At 34.9% G+C, this 22,085-nt stretch overlaps 1 protein-coding gene across 6 annotated transcripts in view; it reads right to left on the bottom strand.

Moving 5' to 3' along the window:
- The window catches only part of LOC119512040 (WD repeat containing planar cell polarity effector), a 521,497-nt gene that overhangs the window by 139,987 nt on the left and 359,425 nt on the right, over positions 1–22,085 (bottom strand). For all 6 annotated transcript variants that reach the window (XR_005212317.1, XR_005212316.1, XM_037806597.1 and 3 more), the window contains one exon: positions 17,030–17,132. Coding sequence is in view for 4 of the 6 variants with exons in the window: in XM_037806597.1 (XP_037662525.1) it covers positions 17,030–17,132 (103 nt within the window). In the remaining 2 variants the exon portion in view is untranslated. The remainder of the gene's footprint in view (positions 1–17,029; positions 17,133–22,085) is intronic.

The following is a 22,085-nucleotide window of genomic DNA, read 5'->3' as shown; positions in this document are numbered from 1 at the left end:
TGAATGTCTTATACCTTTTCATACTTCAATTCTTCCATTTAATGCCTACTGTTATATTTGTTTGATTTTTTGTGTTATACCATAGAATGCCTTCTCTTTTCTACTTAGATATATGTTTCTTTATGCTGCTTTCAACTACTGTCTAGTATCATTTCCTTTCAGTCTGAAGAAGACCCACTAGCACTGCTTCTAGGGCAGGTCAAGTTGTGATGAATTCCCTCAGCATTTTAAAATCTGAGAATGTCTTAACCTCTCTGTCATTTTTGAGAAAAAGTCTTGCTGGATATAAAATTCTCCGTTGGCAGTTGTCTTCCTTCAGCACTTTAAGTATTTCAACTCACTGCCTTCTTGCCTCCATGTTTTCCTATGAGAAATTGGCACTCAATCTAAGTGGGACTGCCTTACACATAACATGTTGCTTTTCTCTTACAGCTTTCAGAACTCTCTCCTTGTCCTTTCCATGCAATAGTGTGATCAATATATGACAGGGTCTATTTTTCATTTGAATTGTTATTTTCTCCTTTACTACTTTCAGTATTTTTTCTTTGCCTTTAGTGGTGAGAAGTTTATGAATTATCTTGGTATGGATTTCTTTGGGTTTATCCTGTTTGTTATTCACTCAGCTTCTTGAATGTGAAGGTTTGTGTCTTTAGTCAAACTTGGGGAATTCTCAGCCATTATCCCTTTTTTTTAATTTGACACTTTTTAACAGCTTTATTGAGATATAAGTCACTTTATAAATGACATATATAAAGTGTAAAATTCAGTGTCTTTTAGTACATTCACAAAATTGTGCATCTTTCAACACAATGAAAATGTACTAATTATTATCGGAAAAAAAAACATGTATATACTGCAGTTCATTAATACTAAGGACTTCTGTTCAACAAATATTGAAAATGCAAAAAGGGCAACCCAAGAGCAGGAGGAAATATTTGCAGTACATATGTCCAACAAAGGATTCATACCAGGGATACATAAAGAAATAAAAAAATCCTTCAAGTCAGTAACAAAAAAGATAACTCAGTAAAACAATGGGCAGAAGTCTTTTGTACTTCACAAAAGATACATCCAAATTTCCAATAAACATATCAAAAGATGCTCAACTTCATGACTCATCAGGGAAATACAAATTAAATGTACAATGTGATACCACCATACACCTTCCAGAATGAATAAAATGGGTGGAGGGGGTTACCAAGTGTTGGCAAGGATGAGAACTGGAAATTTCATGTACTGGTTGTGAGAATGTAAATCGCTACAACTACTCTGGAAAAATCTTTGGACGACTCTGCTAAATCTGAATGTATGCATACCTTAATACCCAGCAGCAATTCTAGACTTAGAAATTATACCTAACAAAAATGGGTACATATATTCACAAAGGACATGGAGAAGAATATTTATAATACATCAAAATGGAAATAACCCAAATGTCCATCAACAATAAAACAAACAGATAAAGTGTGGTATATAATTCTAGTATAAATGTCATGAGCATTATGCGACATAAAAGAAGTCAAACTAGTGTGCATGATTCTATTCCAAAGTCAGACAGGACTACTTTACATTATTAGAAGTCAGAAATATTTATCCTTTGGGAGCATGAAAATGGGGGATAATGGAATCTTTTTGGGGTGCTGGTAAAGTTCAATTTCATGATCTGGATGCTGATTATATGAGTGTGTTCATTTGGTGAAAATTCTTTGAGATGAACACTTATAATGTGTACACTCCTAATGTACGTTATACCTTAATATTTACTTTAAAAAGTACACAATCAGGAGAGATATAAGATGGCAGCATAGAGAGGGGTGGAAGCCAAGTAGTCCCCCTGGAACAACTACAAAAACCAGAAACAACTAGTAAATAAGCCAGAATAACTGCAAGAGGTCAAACATGACCGTCTGCTCATCACACACCAACCTGAATTGGGAAGAATGCCTGAGATCACAGCATAAAACCTGTAAGTAAAATCTGTGGATCTGGACCTCCGGAAGATAGCAGTTAGAAGAGACAGGGCAAAAAAAACACCTCCGTGAAAAATACTAGATAAAGGCCAGAGGGTCACCCAGAACACCGGTTCCAGCGATGCACCAGCTGGACAGGGTCTGCTGCATCCGCAGGGACCATGCACTTGGTGAGGCTGGGAGTCTGCATTCCAGGTTGAGTGAGCGGGCCTGCTGAATGTCCAGCAGCCACGCTGTGGTGTGGGGAAGCTGTGGGTTGGTGTTTGGAGTCAGACTAGTTCTTTTTAAAAGCCCAAAAGCTGCTGCAGAAAAGGTGGCGGGGACTGCACAGGGAAGAGCAGCAGGAATGGCGTCTCCACAGCCTGTGGGTACGCCTCAGTATCTGGGATGGACAATAGCCTTTCACGCACCCGCTGCTAATTATCTCAGAGTGAGGTAGGCAGGGGTTAGCCAAAAAGGGGAAAAAACCACGCCTCTTACAGCCATCTTCCCAGTGGGCTAGGAACACTCCTGCCCAGCGCCACAGCCCAGAGCTGTGCCAGGAAACCCAGTGTGACAGGAAGTGTTTCCAGCAACGCATGCACACGCTACAGTGTCTGGTGTGGACAGCGGCCTTTTGCGCACCCGCAGCTGGTTGTCCAGAGCAAAAGAGGGGAGATTGGCACGCCCCATTCAGCCATCCTTTCAGCCGGCTGGGAAAGCCCCTACACCAGTGGCCTGGGGCTTCCCTTGAGGGACTGCACGCACTTGTGACGTAGCACAGCCTTCCCTTAGCAGAGGCCCTAGAAGGGCACAGCTTGGAAGAGGGACCCACTCGGAAATCCCAGGGACCATACACCAATACCAAGGACTTGTGGGTCAGTGGCAGAGACATCTGTGGCGAGACTGAATTGAAGGTTTAGACTCTTGGAACAGCCTTAAATCTCCAGGAACACCAGGGAGGTTTGATTATTAAAGCCACCCTCACTCCCTAACTGCTCAGACACATGTTCTACATTCAGGGAAGACAGCACCAATTACATATGCAAAACTGTTGCACCAGTTGGACCCCACAAGAATCAGACCCCACTCACCACAAAGACAAAGTTGGGGAGAACTGGCTTGAGGGGAATAGGTGGCTCGTGGATGCCACCTGCTGGTTAGAGAAAGTGTAAGTCACCAAGCTGTAGATCTGACAAATTAGAGAGAAGTATTTGAATTAGCATATATATCCTAAAAGAACCCTGTCAAGTTAAGCAAATGTCAAGAGGCCAAAAGAAAATAAGCGTATGACAAAACCAGACAATATGGAGAACCCAAACCCAAACACCCAAATCGAAAGATCAGAGGAGATGCAGTACTTGGAGAAATTAATCAAAGAACTAAAGACAAACAATAAGACCATGGCACAGGATATAAAGGACATGAAGAAGAGCATGGCACAGGATATAAAAGACATGAAGAAGAGCCTAGAAGAGCATAAAGAAGAAATTGCAAGAGTAAATAAAATAGATGTTCTTATGGAAATAAAAGAAACTGTTGACCAAATTAAAAAGATTCTGGATACTCTTAGTACTAGAGGAAGCTGAACAATGAATCAGTGACCTGGAGTACAACAAAACAGAAAATGAAAGAACAAAAGAAAGAATGGGGAAAAAAAACAAAAAAATTGAAACAGACCTCAGGGATATGACAGATAAAATAAAACATCCAAATATAAGACTCACTGGTGTCCCAGAAGGGGAAGAGAAGGGTAAAGGTCTAGAAAGTTTTCGAAGAAATTGTTGGGGAAAATTTCCCAAATCTTCTGCACAACATAAATACACAAAGCATAAATGCCCAGCGAACTCCAAATAGAATAAATCCAAATAAACCCACTCCAAGACATATTCTGATCAGACTCTCAAATACTGAAGAGAAGGAGCAAGTTCTGAAAGCAGCAAGAGAAAAGCAATTCACCACATACAAAGGAAATAATGTAAGACTAAGTAGTGACTACTCTGCAGCCACCATGGAGGCGAGAAGGCAGTGGCATGACATATTTAAAATTCTGAGAGAGAAAAATTGCCAACCAAGAATTCTTTATCCAGCAAAGCTTTCCTTCAAATTTGAGGGAGAGCTTAAATTTGACAGACAAACAAATGCTGAGAGATTTTGCTAATAAAAGACCTGCCTACTTCAGATACTAAAGGGAGACCTACTGACAGAGAAACAAAGAAAGGAGAGAGAGAGATGGAGAAAGGTTCCAAAATATTAGATGAAGACGCATTTTTTAAGCCATACAGTGACTACTGAATATAAGTTTGGCTTTATTATCATCATAGTCATAAGACACGGCCCTATCTTAAATTATTTTTAACTCCATATTTCAGAGAGGAATAAACAGACACTGCAGAATGGTGACCTTATGAAGGAGAAAACATACTTGGCATCACATCCTATTCCATGCTACCATTTCTTTCACTCTATTTCAAATGGATAACTCAGGTTTATGGTATGGCATTCTTTCGGAAACACTAGAAGTCAGAAGATGAAGATACTCGCCTCACTTTTCTGACTTGCTGATTGTAAATTTGGTCATCTCACTTACCTTGTAAGATGACTCTTAGTTTCCTAATTGATACAACATGAATTAGACTAAGAATAATTTAAAACTATTAAATTTAAGTATGAAAATACAGACTTCTTTTGAAAATCCAAAGGAATACTCTTACACTTTTTGAGACCATTGAAAAATGTGTATTCTCAATTGTGTTTTATTGGTTGATGTAGATGTCTGGAGATAGGCATGGGATATATAGAGCAAAGGCATATAGAGAGCAGTGTTGGTAAAAATGTCTATTTATATATTGAGAGTCATCTGTTATTGTAGTGATTGAACCACTAAATTTAAGTGGCAATTGTTAACTTCTATTTCACACACTGAAACAAAAGAACATTAATTGTGGACCCAAGATTTGCTATTTGTTGCATAGTTAATGGAAAATACTGAACCATTTCAGCTTCTGAGTTCAGATAGGTTTGGCAAAAAAAAAAAAATCTATTTACTCTCTGATCCCTAAGCTTATATAGTTTACAGGGAGAATTCCTATAAAAAAAACAAAATTATCTCAATGCATTTAGTTCCTTAGTTCAGATAAAAATAATTTCAATAGCAAGGGTTATGTGCAGGCATGTTTGTAAATATACAAAGGAGGAAGAAGGGGAAGTATTGATCTGTATTCAGATTTATTCTGCAACCTATGTATGGTGAGAATAGTGCAACAATAGTCTCATCTGTAAAATTTATAACACAGCCACTAACTTGTGATATCAAATAAGATGACTATAAATATATCTGAAAATTAAACGCTATTCTGAAATTTAAAAAAAATAATAGAGGGGCATATAGGGAGAAAATATACCTATCGCAAACTAATTACATTTAGTAGTATTTTAACGTTCTTTCATCAACAGTAACAAATGTACTATACCAATACTATGAGTCAACAATGGAGGAGGGTTAGTTAGGGGTATGGGAGGATTTGAGTTTCCTTTTTTTTGTCTGTATTTCTTTTCTGGATTAATGAAAATGTTCTAAAAACTGAAAAAAAAATTAACTGTAGTGATAGATGCACAGCTGTATGATGGTACTGGGGGCAACTGATTGTTCACTTTGGATCTTTGGATAATTGTATGGTATGTGAACAATCTCAATAAATTAAAAAAAGTACACAATCATTTTCCTATGATAGAAGCCAAATTCAGCTCTTTAGAAGCAAATCTTGTGATCACCTCATCTATGCATATTATTTACTGCAACCCCATGCTTTGAGACAAGAGTTGGTGATGACAGCTAAATAAAAGGGGAAAAGTAAGTGATGGTGGCCTATAATTTTATCACATGAATTGTTTGGTCCACAAATAGATGTGCAAACACTAAATATCTATATATCTATATATCTATATCTGGCTGGTAGGTACCTCAAAACCCAGAGATTCCTCTCCTCCCTAAATTGCCTTTGACTACTACAGATATTTCTCTTTTTTTAACATGTAAAAGACTCTTCTAAAGTTTTGAATTTAATTAAATTCTTTGTCAGAAAACTGGGGGAAAAAAAGGACTATCAACTCTACAAATCTTTAAAATACGACTTATTTAAATCCTTTTTTAAGGTATTGTTTCCAAGATTTCTTGCAATTCTTGACCTAAGTCATCTTTCTGATATGTCACACCCTGTCACATCAAGTTACCTTACAATGAATAAACAGAAGAAAGGTTATACACTTAGCATGCATACCTCCTGACATGAAAATATTTGCCAACTATTTCTTCTGCCTAAGTGAATGCATTCTAAAGATCTAGATTAACTTAGAAAAATTATAAATTTTACAAAATAATGAAATCATCTCTGTACATTACCAGAGTACATATATTTATGAATATACCTCTTCATATGTAAGGAAAAGAGTTTTACTAGAAACATGTTTCTCTTTCACATTCTGTCTTCTCTTTTGTTCTTGTATATAACTATATGTGTACAAACTTGTTTTACTTCTTTCATAGAGGCAGTCTTACCTGGAACATGGTAACTACTTAGTACAAATGGAATTTAGCCAGAAAATAAAGAAAAAAGAATTAACTGAAGTTTAACAGAAAATTTACATAGGAAGTATTTATGGTACCTTGGCAAACATACCATCTATATGAAAAAGTATTATGAAGACTTAAATGACTTCCAAACACATTTCTGATTACTAAGGCAACTTGAAGTAACAAGTTCAGACGAATATTCAGGTAATACAGGAAAAAATTAATTTTCTGACTTAGGAAAAGTAATCACTTTTTACATATACACACATGCACAAAAACCACTATCTCCATTACTTTATCCAGCTACATTAAGTTATCCAGTTATATCAATCAAATTCACTCAGCACTGCTTTTCCTCTATTTCATTTTTGGTATTATAAACATAGCTCAAACCATCCACTGAATGAACAATTCAATTTCCTTTAGTTCTGGGCACTGCAGAAGTTTCCTATTTTATAAGTGACAGAAGTGCTTAGCTCAAGGTCACAGTCTAAAGTAAAAGTAATTCAGCTCCATATTAGGGTTATAACCCATCAGTTTACCACACAAAGAAGTGACAGAGGTAGAATGATAAAATGCTCAAAGTTGCCTTCCTGTACTTTGCTATATAAGCACAGTTAGTGTAATATGGTAAACAAAAACTCTACTTGCTGTCTTTCTTTCTAGTGGAGGCTTATGCCAAAACAAAAACAAAAACAAAACCTCTAATAAATCAGCAACAAGCAAAAATTTTTGGCAGAAAGGAATATGATAAAGAGCAGTATGGCAAAGTGGTTCAGAGGATGAGATTTGAAGTCCGCCTTTGACACTCTGAATTTGTTTCCTCATCGATAAAGTGAAAAAAAAACTAATAACTAACTTTTATGATGGCTGCAAATACGAAATATGACTGCAATTCCAGAGCAGAACCGGTAGTTAATTTATTTTTACCGAAGATTGGTTTCTTTGTTCTCGCACCCTGACAATAGTCCATTTTTAGATTCAACATAACACAGAAGTTAAGAACATATGCTCTGAGTCAAAAAGGACCTATGTGCAACAATCTTTCTGCATTACAATTTGTTCATCTGTAAACCAGGTAAGTGGTGAGGCTATGTAACCATTAAATGAGACAGGTAACACTGAACACTTGTTGATGCCTTAACATGTACTAAGCATTTGATAAATGGTGGTTAAAATCATAAGACCTGGAGTCTGGCTCTAGCTGTTACATCAGCCCACTACGAACTTTGAGCACGTCACTCAGCCTTGCTGAATTTCATCTAATAAATGGGCATAACAGCACCTGTCCTACCTACCTCTTAGGGTTGTTAAGATAAAATAAAATGATGCAGCTAAGGACTTTGAAAGCTGTAAAGCCTGATGAAAACAGATGGTGTTTATTATGAGTGTTATTATGGTGGTACTAGGAGTTAAGTACTGTAAAAATGGCACTTTAAAATCTACTTTATATAATCAAGAAAGCTGTGCTTGACTTCTGTTAGCTTTCTAGACAATACACAAATGGTGAACATTAAAGCAGCATAATTTTTCTCTGTTGAGATTAATTTATTCTGGTAATCAGGATCGGAAAAATAATTCAATTAGTGGTTAATAGAATTTTTTTTCTTGTTCATCAGTGAGGAATAAGATATTAACACTTAAACTAATGTACATTATAGTATAGAGTATATGACAAGTGTATTGATGGTTTTTGTTGAATAAAAATGGCCTTTTTGGTCTCAGGAATTCATTTCTAACAGAAATAACATATTATTATATCAAATTAATTACTATTTTTAAAGCCCTTTAAAGATGAAAAACCCTCTATAAAGCTTAGCATTTATTGCTACTAACATCTATCAAATTTAAGCTCTTCTTCAAAATGCAGCTACTGCTAGATGATCTAGTTGTTAAATAACATGGCATGCCAAACATGTCAGCTGCTATAATATGAGTCATTTCAATATTATAGCAATAATTAGAATTTCTATTGTTAAACAGTTTTAACTATTAATCCATTACTCTCCAAAGGTTATTTACTGTGTCAGAAAATTGAGGTACTGAAAAGTGAAATAATTCATTTGATTTCTCACTTCAGGGTTGTAAACAAAAAGGCCAGGGAAACACCTGAAATACCGATGAGTGTAGCTGCACTGCCCAATATGGTAACCATACTGTATGTGGTTATTGAACTCTTGAAACATGGCTAGTGTGACTGACGAACTGAATTTTTTAATTTTATTTAATTTTAGCCAATTTACATTAAAAAACAGAAACAATTCAGTATTGTAAAATTTTTAAGAATTTATGGAACAATTTGGGTACCTGAATCTACTTCAACTGTAAATTTTATAAAATCTAAATACAGATCCAATATTTCTGAAGAAACCTGAGCATCTGATTTGAGATATACTGTAAAATTTACTACAAAATGTAAAGTGACATATTTGACTTGCATTATATGTAAATTTAAAGTTACATGTGTGATATTGCATTATATTTCTATTGGACAGAGCTATAGGTTCAAAGCCATGTAATAAATTATACATGATATGGACTCTACTCCTTGTTTTATCCTTCGAATTAAACTACAGGAAGTTGGACAAGCCTATGTGAATGCTTAACAGTGTCAATTTTGGTAGTTGTAGGATCAGGAAGAGTTATAGGTCTTTTCTTTGATATGTAAAGACTTGGCCTGGAGGACCCATGACTTGGGCCAGCCTCAGTGATGTGCTAGTAAATGATTAACAGCCAGCAATCCAAAACAAAACAAAACAAAGCAAAAACCCAGCCAATTTGTCGAGTTTGCCAATTTCTGTAGTGTAAAAACTCCTACTGTGGCTGATTTCAAACTACCAACATGATGTCATTAAACTCAGAGTTGGCAAGAGATGTACAAAATTGATACTCACTAGGCCGCAGGCACCAGCTCCAGAACACCATTGGAATACCTCAAGAATTTGTGACATCTATATTTTTTTTTGAAAGGAGTGTATGTTATGTTTGTATGTATGTATGTATTTACGTGATACAGACTAAAATATATCGGCTTTAATTAAATTCTGCCCTATAGCAAAAAGTATTATAGGATGATTGAATCCAGGAATGTAAGACATTTTATTTTCGTTAAGCCTATGAGAGTGACTATAAAAACCCTTATTCTTCCCTAATTTCTCTTGAGAATATAGATTTATGGTTATATGAAGCCACTTCTTAAACCTGTTGGGGATTGACTCACGTAACCCATAATAGATATGTTCACATCTTAATCCCCAATCCTGTGGGTATGAACCCATTTGTAAATAACATCTCTGAATATGTCAAGGTGTATCAGGGTGTGGATGCAAACCCATTTGTGATTAGGATCTTCAAAGAGCCTAAGTAGATGAGGTCAAATTGGATTAGGGTGGGTCTTAATTGATATGACAAAATCCTTATAAACAAAGGAAATTCAGATGCAGCCAGTCATAGAAGCCAGAAGTCAGCAGAAATCAGAGAAGCAGACACAAAGATAGAGACATCACCATGTGACGGGATTGCCAGAAGGCCACAGACTCCAGCGGAAAGCAAGCCCTGCCAATACCTTGAGGTTGGACTTTCAGCCTCCAAAACCAAGAGAAAACAAATTCCTGTTGTTTAAAAGCCAATCCATTGTGAGGCATTTGCCATAGCAGATCTGGTAAACTAAGAGAAGACTATAAAATATTATAAAGACACAAGATATTTAATTTTGATAAAGCAGATGCATGATTTTTAACTCAAACTTCATCGCCTAACTATATAACAAAGACTTCTTGTGTGAATAGAGATTTCCTTGGGACATGGTATAGGAAGGTTATCTTCAGAATTGATGTTATTCTGACACATATACAGAATTTTATAAACATAAAATATTTGTCAGATGTCCAAATTCAGCTCTAAAATTCAATAATTTTATCACTTTTGTCTTCTAATCTATCTGAAATCATTCTGTTTACTGAGATATTCCTCAGTTTCTATGTTAGACATTTCCTCTGCTTAGGTACCTTGATGTTACATTTTTTGCTACAGTAAATTTCAGCATAAAGTAAGTCACTACTTTTAAAGTAAATCACTTATTTTTAGACAAAGTGAATCACTACTTAAAAGGACTTAATTCACAAGTACCTTCTGAATAAAGCAAGTCTCCCACTAAGGAAATCCTCTAACAGCATATTCAAACTTGAAGTTTTTCAACACAGGTTTGTATTATTATATTATATGCATAGCAATAAATATTTTTCACATAGTTGTAAGCTGGATAGAATTTTATAGTTTCTTAGTTTTGATTCTGTTTGTCTTATTTAATAACACTAATAGTGTTTTAGTGCTTTTTGGAAAAGAATTAACTCCTTCTAGTTCTATCTTCTTATTTTATAGATGTAGATAATGAGACCCAGAGGAGTAGTAACTTTTTAAATGCCATACAGTTAGTCCTGACTAGTCTAGCCAGCTATCTTGAATCGCACCTTAGTATTCTTCAAGTCTGTACCATATTACTGCATGAAACTATTTGTCCAATCTACATTTTGGAATTATTTATATAAGATAGTTTTTGGTATACTTCACAATAGCCATGTTGGCACATATTTTATTTTTTAATTTCACAGTTTCATCAGTTACTAGTAATATTATATACCAATCCTCAAGTAAAATGCCTTCATTATTTATTTTTTTTTTGCAGAAAATTTAAGTGGCAGTCATTCTGTCCTAGAACATCACAATTTACTAGTCTGACTAATAAGTAAAGCAGAGAAGTTGAGACATTTGACTCCTTTTTGAAAATAGTTTTCTTTTGCTTAGTAAAACTGTCAATTTATGAATAAGAGTTCTAAAAAGTTGACACGTTGCTTCAGAATATAGGTATCTAGTATTTCAGAAAATTGTGTTAAATAATATTTTAATGAATGAGAGGTTTCACCTGAAAAGACCTGATTTAGAGAAAATCTATACTTATGGCAATTAAGAATTGTTATTATTTAATATGTCATATTTTTTGATTGACAACATTATATCACCACAAAGAAAGGAACAAAGGTTGATAGTTACGGCATTCTTGGGAACTTTACTGAAAATGATAAATCCCTTTTAAGTTATACAAGTAATAGAGTCTTGTGTAGACCTCTAAAGCTAAGCAAACCAGTTAGTCTTTGATGTGCTTATAATTATGAAGGGTTTAAGATTACTTCTTTAGGCAAAGATGCCTAGAGGTAGGAAGGTATAGATCAAAACTGACATCATGACACAATAAAAGGAGCTAGGTGAAGTGGAGCCAAAAGTAAGTTGGCATGAATATACCTCCAAAGTCAAACAAGTAATATAATGTAGCCTCTCAAGCACAGTCTAACCACAGATTTAAACTGTAAAGTTTAAAAGTTAAAAGCTTCTTTTGTATATTAATTTTTGAAGATGTTTATATTAATAAGATATTTTTTATTTAAATATAAGAGCAAAATTTTCCCTTCACTCACATATCATCTACTGATATAATTTTTATGCACTTTTACAGATGGCACCATGACTTTATAGTAAAACCAAAAAGGCATTTTAAGAAAATCACTTATTAAAAATAAGACTTTTGAATGATTTTTTAATGAGATGGTAATGTGGTTACAACATACCCAATGAGAAACATGAAGGAAGATAATACAATTTCAACTTTGTTAAATACATGTCTTGAGAAAAGAAGAAAGAAACACCAATTTTATCAGCTATATCTGCATGATAATATAATGAGTAATCTTCATCATTTTTTTTATTTTGAGATAAATTCAAAGTTATATGAACAGTTGCAAAAACAATACTAGCCCCATACACAGAATTCCATCATACCCTGACCCCCCTCCCCCGAAAGCTCAATCCACCAACTTTAACATGCTGTCACATCACTATTTCTTTCCCTCCCTCCCTCCCTATCATCCATCATCTATTTCTCTGTCTTCTGAACATACGAGAGTTAGCTGCACACATCCTTGAACATACACTATAATTCACATATACTCTTCCCATGAACAAGAACATTCTTTTATGCAATCCCATTAAGTGCAGCTAACAAGTACAAGAGATTCAACAATGATACAAAGCTTACATTCTATATTTCCTTTTCCTTATCTCTCAGCTGTGTCCCTTTGAGCCACCTGTCCTCTATCCTCAGATCCCATCCAAGTTCATCCTTAGCATTCAATTGTCATTTAGTTAGACTGTCTTTTTTTTTTTTTTTCAGTTGTGGAAACATATATACAGCCTAAATCTTCCCATTCCACCCCCTCCCTGGCCTTTCATTGGTGGGATTAATCACATTTAGAATGTTGTAATGCTTTTTCCCACCATCCATTACTAGAAATTTCCCTTCACCTCAAACAGCAACCCTACACTCATTTCTTAACTCCCCATTGCCCCTTCCCCCATTTCTCTTAACCCAAACTCTACTTTTCATCTCTATGGTTATATTCTCTGATAATTTCTTTGTGTTTACTGTGGGGCTTAAAATTAACCTCTTAAATCCATATCAATCTTGTTTTTCTTTGATACCACCTTCACTTTAATAGGACACATAAACTATGTTCCTATACTCCTTCATTCCCCCACCCTTACATAGTTATCTAAAATTACATATTTTACATTGAGTTCAAAACCACTGATTTGTCCTCAGAGTTTGTGTATTTTATATCATGTAGGAAGTAAATAGTGGAGTTACAGTTCAAAAATTATTGACTTCTATTTGTATTCCATTGTGGTTGGAGAATGTTCTTTGAGTATATTCAAATTTTTTTTTTTTTTTTTTTAATTTCTTGAGGCTTGTTTGATGTCCCAGCTTATGGTCCCTTCTGGAGAAAGATCTGTGATCACTAGAGAAAAATGAGTGTCCTGGTGCTTTGGGATGTAAGGTACTATATATGTCTGTTAAAATTCTCTATATCTCTTTCTCCTTTCCCTGTCTCTCCACTGGCAGGGCTCCCCTCAGAATCTGAAGTAGGGCAGGTCTTTCATTGGCAAAGTCTCTCAGCATTTGTTTGTCTGTCAAAAATTTAAGCTCTTCCTTCTCCTTCCCCCAAACTAAGTTCCAAATTCATTGAACCCAAGAGGTGCATAGACCACTGTTAAATCTTCATACCTAACAGATAAGGAATACTATTTTTTTTTAAATTTTATTTTGAAATAAATTCAAACTTACAGAACAGTTGCCTTCTCGCCTCTGTTGTGTAGAAGGACATAAAGGACATGAAGAAGAGCATGGCACAGGATATAAAGGACATAAAGAAGACACTAGAAGAGCATAAAGAAGAAATTGCAAGAGTAAATAAAAAAATAGAAGATCTTATGGAAATAAAAGAAACTGTTAGCCAAATTAAAAAGACTCTGGATACTCATAATACAACATTAGAGGAAGTTGAACAATGACTCAGCATCCTCGAGGGCCACAGAATGGAAAATGAAAGAACAAAAGAAAGAATAGGGAAAAAAATCAAAATGGATCTCAGGGATATGATAGACAAAATAAAACATCCAAATTTAACACTCATTGGTGTCCCAGAAGGGGAAGAGAAGGGTAAAGGTCTAGAAAGAGTATTCAAAGAAATTGTTGGGGAAAACTTCCCAAACCTTCTACACAATATAAATACACAAAGCATAAATGCCCAGCGAACTCCAAATAGAATAAATCAAAATAAACCCATTCCAAGACATATTCTGATCAGACTGTCAAATACTGAAGAGAAGGAGCAAGTTCTGAAAGCAGCAAGAGAAAAGCAATTCACCACATACAAAGGAAACAACATAAGACTAAGTAGTGACTACTCAGCGGCCACCATGGAGGCGAGAAGGCAGTGGCATGACATATTTAAAATTCTGAGAGAGAAAAATTGCCAACCAAGAATACTTTATCCAGAAAAACTGTCCTTCAAATTTGAGGAAGAGCTTAAATTTTTGACAGACAAACAAATGCTGAGAGTTTTTGCTAATAAAAGACCTGCCCTACTTCAGACACTAAAGGGAGCCCTACTGACAGAGAAACCAAGAAAGGAGAGAGAGATATAGAGAAATTTAACAGACATATATAGAACATTACATCCCAAATCACCAGGACACACATTCTTCTCTAGTGATCATGGATCTTTCTCCAGAACAGACCATATACTGGGACATAAAACAAGCCTTAATAAATTAAAAAAAAAATTAATATACTCAAAGCACATTCTCTGACCACAATGGAATACAAATAGAAGTCAATAACCATAAGAGAATTGGAGAATTCACAAACACCTGGAGGGTAAAAATGAGGGGGAGATGAAAACATTCCCGGATAATCAAAAGCTGAGGGACTTCATCACCAGTAGATCAATCCTATAAGAAATGCTAAAGGGAATTGAGCAGGCTGAAAGGAAGGGACACAAAACAATTGACTGAAACCACATGAAGAAATAAAGATTTCCAGTAAAGATCACATGGTAAATATAAATACCAACACTACTGTATTTTTGATTTGTAACTCCACTATTTACTTCCTACAGGATCTAAAATACATGAACTGAATTGATAAATCAGTGGTTTTGGACTCATTGTAAAATATGTAATTTTTGACAAGAACTACATAAAGGTGGGGGAATGGAGGAGTATAGGAACATAGTCTACGTGTCCTATTGAAATTAAGTTGGTATTAAAGAAAAACAAGATTATTATAGATTTAAGAGGTTAAATTTAAGCCCCATCGTAAATACAAAGAAAGTATCATAGAATATGACCACAGAGATGAAAAGTAGAGTATGGATTAAGAGAAGTGGGGGAAGGGGCAATGGGGAGTTAATAAATGAGTGTAGGGTTGCTGTTTGGGTGAAGGGAAATTTCTGGTAATAGATGGTGGGAAGGTGATAGCATTGCAACATTCTAAATGTGATTAATCCCACTAATGGAATGCTAGGGAGGGGTTGGAATGGGAAGATTTAGGCTGTATATATGTTTCTACAATTGAAAAAAAAAAGACAGTCTAAATAGATAATGACAATTAAATGCCAAGGATGATCCTGGATGGGATCTGAGGATGGAGGAGAGGAGGCTCAAAGGGACACAGCTGGGACAAAAGAAAGAAAAAAAGGAAATACAGAATGTAAGCTTTGTATCAATGCTGAATTTCTTGAACTTCTTAGCTGTGCTTAATGGGATTGCATAAAAGAATGTTCTTGTACATGGGAAATGTATATGTGAATTATATTGTTTGTTCAAGAATGTGTGCAGCTTGCTCTCATCTGTTCAGAAGACACAGCAATAGATAATGGATGATAGGGAAAGAAAGAAATGGTGGTGTGACAGGATGCTAAAGTTGGATTGGGGTATCGGGGGAGGGGGGTCAGGGTATGCTGGAGTTCTGTGTATGGAGTTTGTATTGTCTTGGCAACTGTTCCTGTAAGTTTGAATTTATTTCAAAATAAAATTAAAAAAAAATAGTGAGTATCCCTTATCTGTTAGGTATGAAGATTTAACAGTGGTCTATGCACCTCTTGGGTTCAATGAATTTGGAACTCAGTGTGGGGGAAGGAGAAGGGAATCATCTTACTGGCAAGTAATTGCCAGCACTGGTACTCAGGCTTAAAGCAGCCCCTTATGGTCTGGCTTCGAGTCCTGCAGTACCACCCTGAAGGCTGGTACCTCTGGTGGTGATGTCAGATCGAGGCTGACAATTGGCCCCTTGTGCTGCAAACAGCATTACAAAAACAAAGCATAGAATGATCCTCTGGAAAGGCTCAGTGTAATATTTTCAAGCAGCTTACAAAGTGGAAATCTAATTAAACTTCTTTGTATCACAGGTATTCCACAGAGAAATGAATTCTATCACATTTTTGAGGGTCCTTTGTCTAATCTAGGATTAGGAAATACCAGGAATAATGAGAAATGGGATGTCCAGGTATCAATACTACCTGGTTTAGTGACATTAGGCAAACTGAATTTAGACAAAGGAAGCTCATGTTTCTGTTATGGTAGTGGACCTTTAGATTCAATCTAAGCTTCTGATGTGTCCTTCTTTGGAAGACCACATTGTAAAATGATTCTGGTGGCTTCTAAATGGAAACAAATCATCCATCAAATCTGAAATCCCACGGATATTTTGTCTGATATAGAAGAGAATTCTTTTGAGGTATGACATGTTTGTGTGTACAAGTAAAGGGTTATATAAGTTCTTTTATCTGCTGATTTTAATAACAGCACTGATGACACATTCTTTTCCCCCAAATCTTCTGAAAAGAACGTTTTGTTTTGTTTGTACTTTTGTTAAATGGTGACGATAGTAATCACTTATTACCAATTTTCACATTAACACAACTCCAACTCATATATCCATATTGTATTATTTGTCAAGGCTTAATTCTTCTCAAAAAAATAAAAGACACTCTGTCTTTACAAAGAAAGTAATTCAAATTAACCAACCATGCCTTACAAACATAAATAGAAACGATACTGAGTAAGTATTGATTGAAACAAAAAGCATTTTTAAAAACCCAGCATTAATTCTTACCAACTCCAGAGGTTATTGATTCTGCTTCAATGTCGCTAGCTCTTTTTCTTGCCACTTCAGCTAGTGCCAATTCACCCTTATCTAGTGCAAAGTAATAGATGTCCTTTGGAAACAAAGCAAAATAAAAGATTAATCCAAAGTGAATCTTGGTCAAGTTAGAAAGGAGATTTTGAAAGAAAGAATCTTATAGTTCAGATAAGTTTCTTTCTTTCAATTAGAACACAGGGCAGATGAATATTCTTTTTTAAATTTTAATTTGCTCATTTTCTTTTCTAGTACAAGTACATTTTCCTGAATTGGAGAATACAAGTATAACTAAACACAATTATTTAAATCAATTATTTTAGGCCTTTAGGGAAAAATAAAAGCCTTCAGTAAAATGTTTGACATACTCAATTTTGTCAGGAAATAAAAACCTTAATTGCCATTTTCCTTCATGAGATTTTATTATCTAAGGGAGAATGTCCAAAATTTAACTGTATATTATATTATGTTAAGCACTCTATAAACTCAGATTTAGTACTGGGGTCAGTAATTTTGAAAGGGTGAACTTTAATAGTTTTAAGGTTGACACTGTATCTCTACCACAAAGGTCTTTATTTACTAATATGTTTGGAAACACACTATACAGTCTATTTACACGTTGATGTGCTGGTGGGCCCCTCACTATTCACATATATGAATGTGGCCTTCAGAAAAATGTAGTGGAGAGTAGATCTCTATCCTTCCATGCCTCTCAGTCTGACACAGTTCATGATTCTTTAGGACCTGATGCCAGACATATCTAGTATCTATGTCACTTCCCAACTGGATGACCTTTGGCTTTGTTAGTTATTTAACTTTTAGATAATTTTAGCTCTAGTTTAAAATTGGATTTATACAATTAAATGAGTTCATGGAACTCTGAGCAATGGTCACATCCTACATGAATCAAGAAAATAAAAACTACACAGTTGTATATTTCATTTCCATGTCATTGATTTCAGTAGGCCAGCACATACAAGAATACAGGACATACAGTAAAGCTGGATGAGATTAACTAAGGTTAAGGTAATGTTAAATCATACTTCATTAAAGACACTGCAAGAGGCCACACCAGGGTAGTTGTGCCCTCTCACTTATCCTGACTTCAAATTGAATCAATATTCTTTAATTTCATTTAACAAAAATCATTTAATAAATAATTATAGAGTGTTTACTATGTGCCGGATGCACTGGCAAATTTACCAGGAAGCCCCTTCCAGTACCAGATTTTATATTAAAAATTTTAAATTCTTTTTCTTAAGAAGTATTTCTCAAATTGTATAAGCTTCAGGTCCTAAAAATCAAGGGTCTGCCCCTGTCCAGATGTCCAGCCATCAAGTCTCACAAAGCCTAGTGGGCTGTGTTACTACATGCTTAGTTGTATACAGTCATATGTCTTGGAGGGAGGCACAAGGAGACATTCTAAGTTGTACAGTCATTTCTTTTTTGTTTTGTTGGTATTTGGAGAGAAATTATATAAGATTAAAATTGAATGTAATAATATAAATGTACAACATGGACAGCAAATGATTACAAAAATTAAATGTCATATTGGTAATTCCCAAACCTGCCACCCAACCAGGGTTACCTAATTGGTGGATGGTTTCAATGATCCTAGATTATAAAAGTATTACAAACTTGGAAGCAAGTTTTCAGGAAAATATTCATAAGAATGAACCACTTATTTTCTGTCATTCTCAATGACAATTTTGTAATTTACTATCTGCCAATCTGACTTTCATTAGTATCATAATTTAACACCATTAAGTGGAATTGGCTTCCCCAAACAAATGTTAACAGACTTTGGCCATGATCCAAGTTTCAAAATTTATGCATATCCTGTCAATATATCATATAAGATCTAAGAAGAACCTTGCTGTTCCTGGGTTCTCATTACCTTTAATACATGACATTTGAATGTACTACTAGAATGAATATGCAAATTTACAACAAAAATATTTAAAGCTAAAAAGCATCTTGAATAGATTTTCATCTTTAAATCCTAGTTGGGATCAGTCATTGACAGGTAAGTAAAACAATTATAACATTAATGTTGTTATAACTTTTTTGAATTTTTATAAAGTTTCTGGGGATTGATAGGTTTGTATGAGATATGGAAACACAAAGACATGAAACATATTTAGGATTACTGTGTTCCAGCCCTACTCTGATATTTTACTTAATTCAAATCAATGGAAAAATAAAAATTTTTATTAATATCCCACAGCTTTACAGGTTTAAAACTTGTCCAAAATTTCCCTCAGAGCATTCAGAATGTTCATGCTGCTCTATTTCAACTAACAATAAAAGTGTAAAATGTTGACATAATTCTTTTTCTATTTATCTAAAAATAACAGTTTCCTTCATGGGATAAATCAATAAGAGGTTTTCAGAATTAGGAAAAAAATATGGGTTCTGATAACATCTTAACAATTTCAAAGTTTCTTATTTTGTGGATTTGAGGAGAAAGTCAGTTTCAAGGTAAAGAACTATGCTAAATAATTCATCTCTTGGTTATGTTAACATAAATATGAACTTTAGAAAACAGTTCTTAATGTCTGTATAAAAGTCTCATAATCTTTCTTAGGTTAGAACAATGAATAATCATTTAAAAAGTGAAAATATATGGCAAAATCTTACATTTTATTTTGCCAAATGAAGAATTTACTTGGAATGTTACATATTTTCATCTTAGAATAAGTTTTAGGAATTCTGTTTTCTTGAAGGATTCATATAACTCATCAATAAAACCAAGTGCTTCTTTTCAGGAGTTATATTTTTGACTACTGTTTGAATTTTCTCTGTAAGGTTATTGGTCTATTTAAATTTATTTATTTCTTATATTAGTCACTAATATTTTTCTAGAAAACTATTCAAAGTTTTCATGTTTATTGAACTGAAGTTGTATACATTTTTCCTCATAATTAAAAAATGAAGCTGTCAAACTGTGTTTAGTATGCTACATTTTATCTAAGAAAGGGGATCTATATGAATAATATGTGCATATTTAGTTATGTATTTTTTCTATAAATAAAGGTAGACCAAAAATGAATAAAAATAACAACATAAAGGAGAAGGAAGGGAAAAGAGACTGAAGTTAAACCTCTCTGAATGTACCTTCTTTTATAATCTGAGTTGAGCCATATAAATTTACATAATTATAAAATTAAATGTATTCACAAAAAATCAAAATTAAAGAAATGAACTTAACAGAGCAAATTGGTACATGAAAAAATATTATTTCAAGTCACTTTAAAAAACAGAAGTGTTTTATCCTTGTAAGATATATCTAAGAATAAAAGAACTGCAAAGAAATCTTACGTTTTCATAATTATACTATTAGGAATAATATTTGTAGAATTATTCTGAAACCATTTTCTATAAGTGTTTTAGAAGAGTGGTCAGCAAAAAACAGGCCCTGTGCCAAATCCAGCCTAGACCAGTTTTATTGGAACACAGCCACACAGCCACACTCGTTCTGAGCTACAGTTGCAGTGATGAATGGGTGCAACACTATTATGACTACGTAGCTTGCAGAACCTAAAATGTTTACTATCTGGCCCTTTAAGGAAAAGTTTGTCAACCTCTGTTCTAATTCATTCCCTGGAAAATAATGAAAAGCCCAGTGGCAGTAAGCACTCCAGCATACAACCTACAAACTAAAATGACCATTTCCCACTAGAAGGAATCAGGACTTCTTGGAGATATGGTTGGTTCCAGGTTCATGGCCTCTTGTCATACCAGAAGGCAATGCAGCTATCAGCACCACTGGGGTCATCGCAATAGGTCTCAGAAGGCAACTTGACAGGACTTTCATGGCCAAAGATAAGCGCAAAAATATTACCCTCTGTACACTCTTTAAAGGAATATAACAATCCAGCACTCAACAATATAAAATTTATAAAGTTTAGCTTCCAATAAAAAAGAAATACTAGATATGAACAGAAATATGAAAATGTGACCCTAACTCAGGCTCAGGCACAACAGACCCTCAGAAAATGACTGCTTTGTTACTTACAGAGCAGAAAGTGTTCAAAAGAGCAGGGGAAAAGATCCCACCGTGGCTGGTTCCTCAAGGGGGCCAAATGCTCAGGTCAGTGGCTTACAGTTCTGTATGCCCTGTTTTGCGTTGGAGATGAGAACCCCACTGTGGAGAAGTGCGTTGGAGATGAGAACCCCACTGTGGCTGGTGCCCTGGGGAGGCCAACTGCTCAGCATCTCCTCATGTGTTGGAGATAAGGGACACATGCACTGCCTGAGTGCAAGGCTTAAATACCTTCCAGGGGAGGGACCCTGCCAGTGAGCAATCTTTGTGCTCTGGCAAGCAACTGGGGCTGGTTAAGCTTTAACATGTCTTCCAGGCTGCCTGTGGTCTCTTGCAAAAGAGAAACATAACAAACACCTGCACCCAAGCAAACAAGAGTGGAAACATAATGAACACCTGCATGCAAACAAGCAAGAAGGCAAAAGGATGGAGATAGGCAAGGGCTGGGAGTTAGCAGCTGAATGTGTCTGTGACTTCCCAAGCAAATAGCTAATAAACCAAGAGGGGAGAGAAATTGGAATACCAAAAATAGTCAAGTTTTAAAAAGCATGTAAAGATGTAAAGGGGAAAAAGGACAAAGAACACATGTAACAAAGAATGAGAGTAGATTTAAATCCAACAGTAGCAATAATTACATTAAATGCAAATGGTTTAAAGAACCCAATTAAAAAGCAGAAATTATCACACTGGAAGAAAAAGCAAGAATTAACTATATTCTCTCTATAGGAGACGCACTTAACTCTAAAAGTACAGATAGACTAAAAATGAAAGGGTGGAAAAATATACCATGCAAACACTAATCAAAAGGAAGCTAACATGTCTATATTAATAAAAGACAAGTAAAACTCAAAACAATAAACACTGAGGAAAAACAGCATTTCATAATGATAAGGGGGTCAAGAGTTTCAAAATAAATGAAGCAATATCTGAAAGACTGAAAGCAGAAGTAGTCAAATCAACAATTTTAGCTAGAGATTTCAACATGCA

The sequence above is a fragment of the Choloepus didactylus genome, chromosome 17, assembly GCF_015220235.1.
Source record: "Choloepus didactylus isolate mChoDid1 chromosome 17, mChoDid1.pri, whole genome shotgun sequence".
Taxonomy (NCBI): Eukaryota; Metazoa; Chordata; class Mammalia; order Pilosa; family Megalonychidae; genus Choloepus; species Choloepus didactylus.
This window is presented reverse-complemented; position numbering and strand designations above follow the sequence as displayed.